This window comes from Lactuca saligna, chromosome 2 (assembly GCF_052625555.1).
Source record: "Lactuca saligna cultivar CGN05327 chromosome 2, ASM5262555v1, whole genome shotgun sequence".
Classification (NCBI taxonomy): Eukaryota; Viridiplantae; Streptophyta; class Magnoliopsida; order Asterales; family Asteraceae; genus Lactuca; species Lactuca saligna.
The window spans coordinates 189,849,956-189,854,448 of NC_136418.1; the positions used below are offsets into that span (position 1 = coordinate 189,849,956).

General features: G+C 38.8%; 1 protein-coding gene across 1 annotated transcript; it reads right to left on the reverse strand.

The window, feature by feature from the left end:
* Positions 1-1,881: 1,881 nt before the first annotated feature.
* On the reverse strand, positions 1,882-2,442 carry LOC145030523 (uncharacterized). The gene has a single exon (XM_078978877.1). It carries the CDS (start codon positions 2,440-2,442, stop codon positions 1,882-1,884), a length of 561 nt encoding a protein of 186 aa, XP_078835003.1.
* Between the last annotated feature and the right edge of the window lie 2,051 nt (positions 2,443-4,493).

The following is a 4,493-nucleotide window of genomic DNA, read 5'->3' on the forward strand; positions in this document are numbered from 1 at the left end:
GTTCTCTAGATCTAAAGTCCATACTCCGCTTGTTCACTGGAAATGATCTTTCTAAGGGTAAAGTTTCCAACTTTACTCGTTGACAGCCCTTCTTGAAGGGTTTAGCTAAAAACCTAATTCCTTTAGGACATAGATCTTGTCCAAAAAGCCTTAGTATCCCAAACCAAAGCATGAAAACCTAGATCTAGTGCCTAGATAATAGTTAACCGCTTAAAGTCTCGAGCTTGCTTCCATGCACGGTCTTTTAGGGCTAAAAGGCCATATAAATACTTAAAAGCCTGAATGGGGCTTCCATGGTCATAAAGTTTGCACCTTTATGCCATGGAACCCCTCCTAGATCCCAAATCTGAAATATAAGTCACTTAGGACGTCTAAATCCCAAAGAGAAAGGTTCTTGAACCAAAACCCTCATAAAATGGAAGTAAATATATCTTAGAAAAGAATGATCAAGTTAGAGACTTGATTACCAGAAATGTAGCAAATGGAGTGTAGCTTCTGGATCTATTCCTCCCCTCTTGAGCCCTCTATCTTCTTCTTCTTCTTTCACATGCTTCAAAAGTGCACAAAGATCACTCAAAATGGCTCACACACTCAAGGAAAGCTCTAGGGTTTCGTGGGTTAGGGTTTGGGACAAGGAGGCTATAAATGAGGCCAATTGGTGGGGATTAAGATGCTTAAATAGGGTGCAAGAACCCGAAACTAGGGTTTCACTCTAGCCAAGCTACTCGTCGAGTCGGGGATCTCGACTCACCGAGTAGATAACTCAAACCCTGCGCACACTCCGCCCTCTACTCGACGAGTTAGGGCCACCAACTCGTCGAGTCCTTCTTTCAAAATAAATAAACAAATGAGTTAAATACGTACCAGGAACCAGGCGTTACAAGTCTTCTATATATATGTCTCGATGTTGTCACGAATCTACCTCATGTCTTTTCTTTTTCTCCAAAGTATCGCTTCGAGTAAGGTGTGCTTTTTTTTCTCAACGTACCTTGAATCTTACTTCTTCTATCAGCCTCATAAGATCTTGAGTAAGTCTTCAAGTGGGATATAGATCCTTGTTCCTTCAAATGTGCCTTGTTTACTCGAATTTCCCTTTTTGGCTTCATATTCTTCTTCATCATATTACTCTGTCCATAACACTTCAGCATACTTCCTTTACTCTCGGGGCCTTTGTGAAATTTCATGTTTGAAAGGGTTCGAGCTTTTGTCTTGTTTCTTTCCATGGGAATTATATGGATAATTGATCCCTTGGTTATACACATGGTGTTGTCTCTTTCGAACGACCAAGGACATACCATATCTAGGAAGTCCATTCCTAGTACTATACGATAGGCGTCCATTGGAACCACTATCAAGTTGATGATCCCTTCCTATTCTGCAATCTTCATGGGTATTCCACGAGAAACTCCGAGGATCGGATTGGATGGAGAGTTGACAACTTTCAACTGACCTAATTCCTTTGTATAATGAATACCCAACTTCTTGTCTTCTTCTTCTGCGATGAAACTATGTGTTGCTCCCGAATCTACTAGCGCCTTAGTCTTCTTTGCATTTACTTTGGCTTCAACAAACATGAGAATCCCTACTTTATTTTCTTTCCTTTTAGACGATTTTATCTCATCCTTTGATATTGAGTTTAAAAAATGCATTGAGCTTATTTGTGCTTCGTCTTCTTCTTTTTGCAACACCATCGCATAGAAGGTCTTTTTCTTCAGGCAATTTCAAATCAAGTGAGGACAATCACATAGGTAACACTTGACTTCCTTCAATTATCCTTTTTTATTTCTTCCTTCTATTTCTTTTCCCTTCGAATTCGAGGGTTGGAGTGTGTCTTGCTTTGTGTGTGATTCCAATGCTAATTGATATCTCCCACTATTTTTCTTAACCGCGGGTTCTTCGAAATTCCATTAGATCTTCTTCCACAACGATAGCTTCATCAATTTCTCTAACATTTCTCCTCTTTATCTCATTGTAAGCCCAAGATTGTAGCCCATCCATGAAATAGAAAAGTTTGTCTTTCTCCTGAATATTGGGTAACTCTAGCATCAAGTTTGTGAACTCAACTATGTAGTCTTGAATGGATCTAGTATGCTTTAGCCCACAAAGTTTCTTCATCGCTATGTCTTCAACATTGTGTAGGCAGAATTGTCTCTGAAGTTTCCTCTTGAATTCTTCCCATGTGTCTATGGTGTATAATCCTTTTTCAATCTCACTTTGCTTCCTTCTCCACCATAGAGCTGCACTCTCGCATAGATAAAGAATGGTTGTATCTACCTTTGTCTTGTCGTCCTTTACTTGACTAGCATTGAAGTAGCATTCTATCGACCAAAAGAATTCATCATGTTCTTTGGGGTCGCGTTTCCTCCATACTTCAACGGTTTGGGTGCTTCTGTGTGCGACAAGGTTCTCGTAATGGTCTCTTCGACGATTGCTTCCTTGCATAAGTTTACTTCGGCTTGTAATGCATCTACCTTCTCATGGAACTTTCTCCGCAAGGTTTTGACAAATTTAAGGACTTCTTCCTTGATAACACCGATGGGCTCCTTCAATCCATTGCTCGTGTCACTTATCTCTGCAACGAACTGATCGACAGTTTCCTTCCATTCAAGGAGACCCGTGTAAGCTTGTTTTCTAAGCTTGCCAAGGCATCTATTAACATGTCCCTCTTCTTGTACTTTCTTTCTTTCTCTTCGACAACAGGAGGCACGTTTGGTACTTCACTACTCCCTCCTTCCATAACTATGATATCTTGCTTACACAAACTATGGGCTTTGATACCACGTGTCACGGGATGACTCAATCACCGTGTTCCACTTAGTGTTTCTTTAATTAAGTCATGCTTGGAACACTTCCCTACGATGTACTAATGACTAGGATAGCAATAGATGCGATAAGGAATGCTACGAAGTAAGAAAGAAAGCTTCTATTATATACTCGACTATTTTACAAGGAAACTTCCCAATGGTTTGGGCAAATAAGCCTTTCTCCCTATTTATAGAAACCTTACACCTCCTCAAATGGAAGTTTCTAGGTCCCGATAATTATTGACTAATCTAGACTCTTCTTATTATATACATGACCTTTACAAGACTCTAGAATATGGTATACCTGCCTACAATGCTCTAGAAATCTCTAGGTCATCCCGACATTATCCAAATCGTTCTTGTATGATCCAACATGTTCTAGATTGTACCAAACTCTTCTGGGTTATTCTAGCTTCGTCTAGTGCCTTCGTGATTATTCTGGATAGTTCTCCTTTGTTCCACGGACATCTATAATATTCTAGCATCTTCCAGGGTCCCGTAGAGCATTCTTGATCTCTCCGGAGACTTCTTGAGTATACTTGATTGTTCCGGAGTTCTCTAGATGATGGTGGAATTTTCCAGAAACTTGGTCCGTGACACACCACTCTCTCACACTCACACTATTTCCTTTCTTTCCACTAATGAACAACCTATCTTACCGCCTCCTTTCTTCTATTAGTAAACTTCCCGCCTTCCTCTGACATTAGTGAGTTTGTATTTTCAAGATTGAAAATGTCATGATATTTACGTAAATTGGTAAGATCAAACCTATTTCAAAAGTTGAAAATGTCAATTATTGGTAATATTAAACCTATTCAAAATTTTAAAATGTCAATTCAAATGAATTTAATAATTAACTTGAAACAAAATTAAACCTATTGAAAATAAAACATGTTATCATTGGATACTCATAAACATAAACAAATCTGATATGTTTTTACGCAAGATCAAACAAAGAAACAAAACTCATAATACTTACAAACCATGACTAAAAGTAATTTAAAAAAAATATGTCCATCTTCTTCCTTACCACCTTCATCTAGTATTTGTGCTCTATCAAAACCCTAACAATTTGAATTCTGCTAATTTTCTTGGAAACCCAATGAACTCTTTAAGTATTTCAAAGTACTAACATATTGAACTTACATACACCCTAAAATTTTGGAACCAAATAAACTTCAAATATGGAGCCATTCTTATACACGTGATTAGGGTGGTTGTGATGGATAGAGTTTCTTGTTTCTTTCTTTTTTTTTTTTAAAAAAAAAAAATTATAAAAGCCCCCCATATTTTTAGATATGTAGGGGCATAATTTCACAACTAAAAGTTTGCGTGACCGTGAAGACCAAAGAGGAAGAATACCATGTCGCTGGTTAACTCGTCATCGAGATCGATGGGGGTCGTATTAGCCCATGAGGGCGTTGTTAGTCTAGTTGCTTCTGTTTGACCAAGTTTTAAATGCTAGAGGGCTTGAGTATAAAGTGGACCATTACAGGTTAGACACAACTGATCAGCGCTAATGTCGCCTCCATGATGATCCCATGGCAAGCGTAAACTAGTTGCAATGTATATCTGGGTAGGATGGTCTCGTGGTTCCAGTGGGAACCTAGGGACGCCGTACAAGAAAGGAAGAGTATTGAAGTCGAGTCCGTGAAAAGTGGTATCAGAGTCTCATTTAAGCAAGTGACA

What these genes read in the sequence shown, in the direction of transcription:
- LOC145030523 (XM_078978877.1), bottom strand. Translation starts at nt 2,442, where the DNA reads ATGCAAGGAAGCAATCGTCGAAGAGACCATTACGAGAACCTTGTCGCA.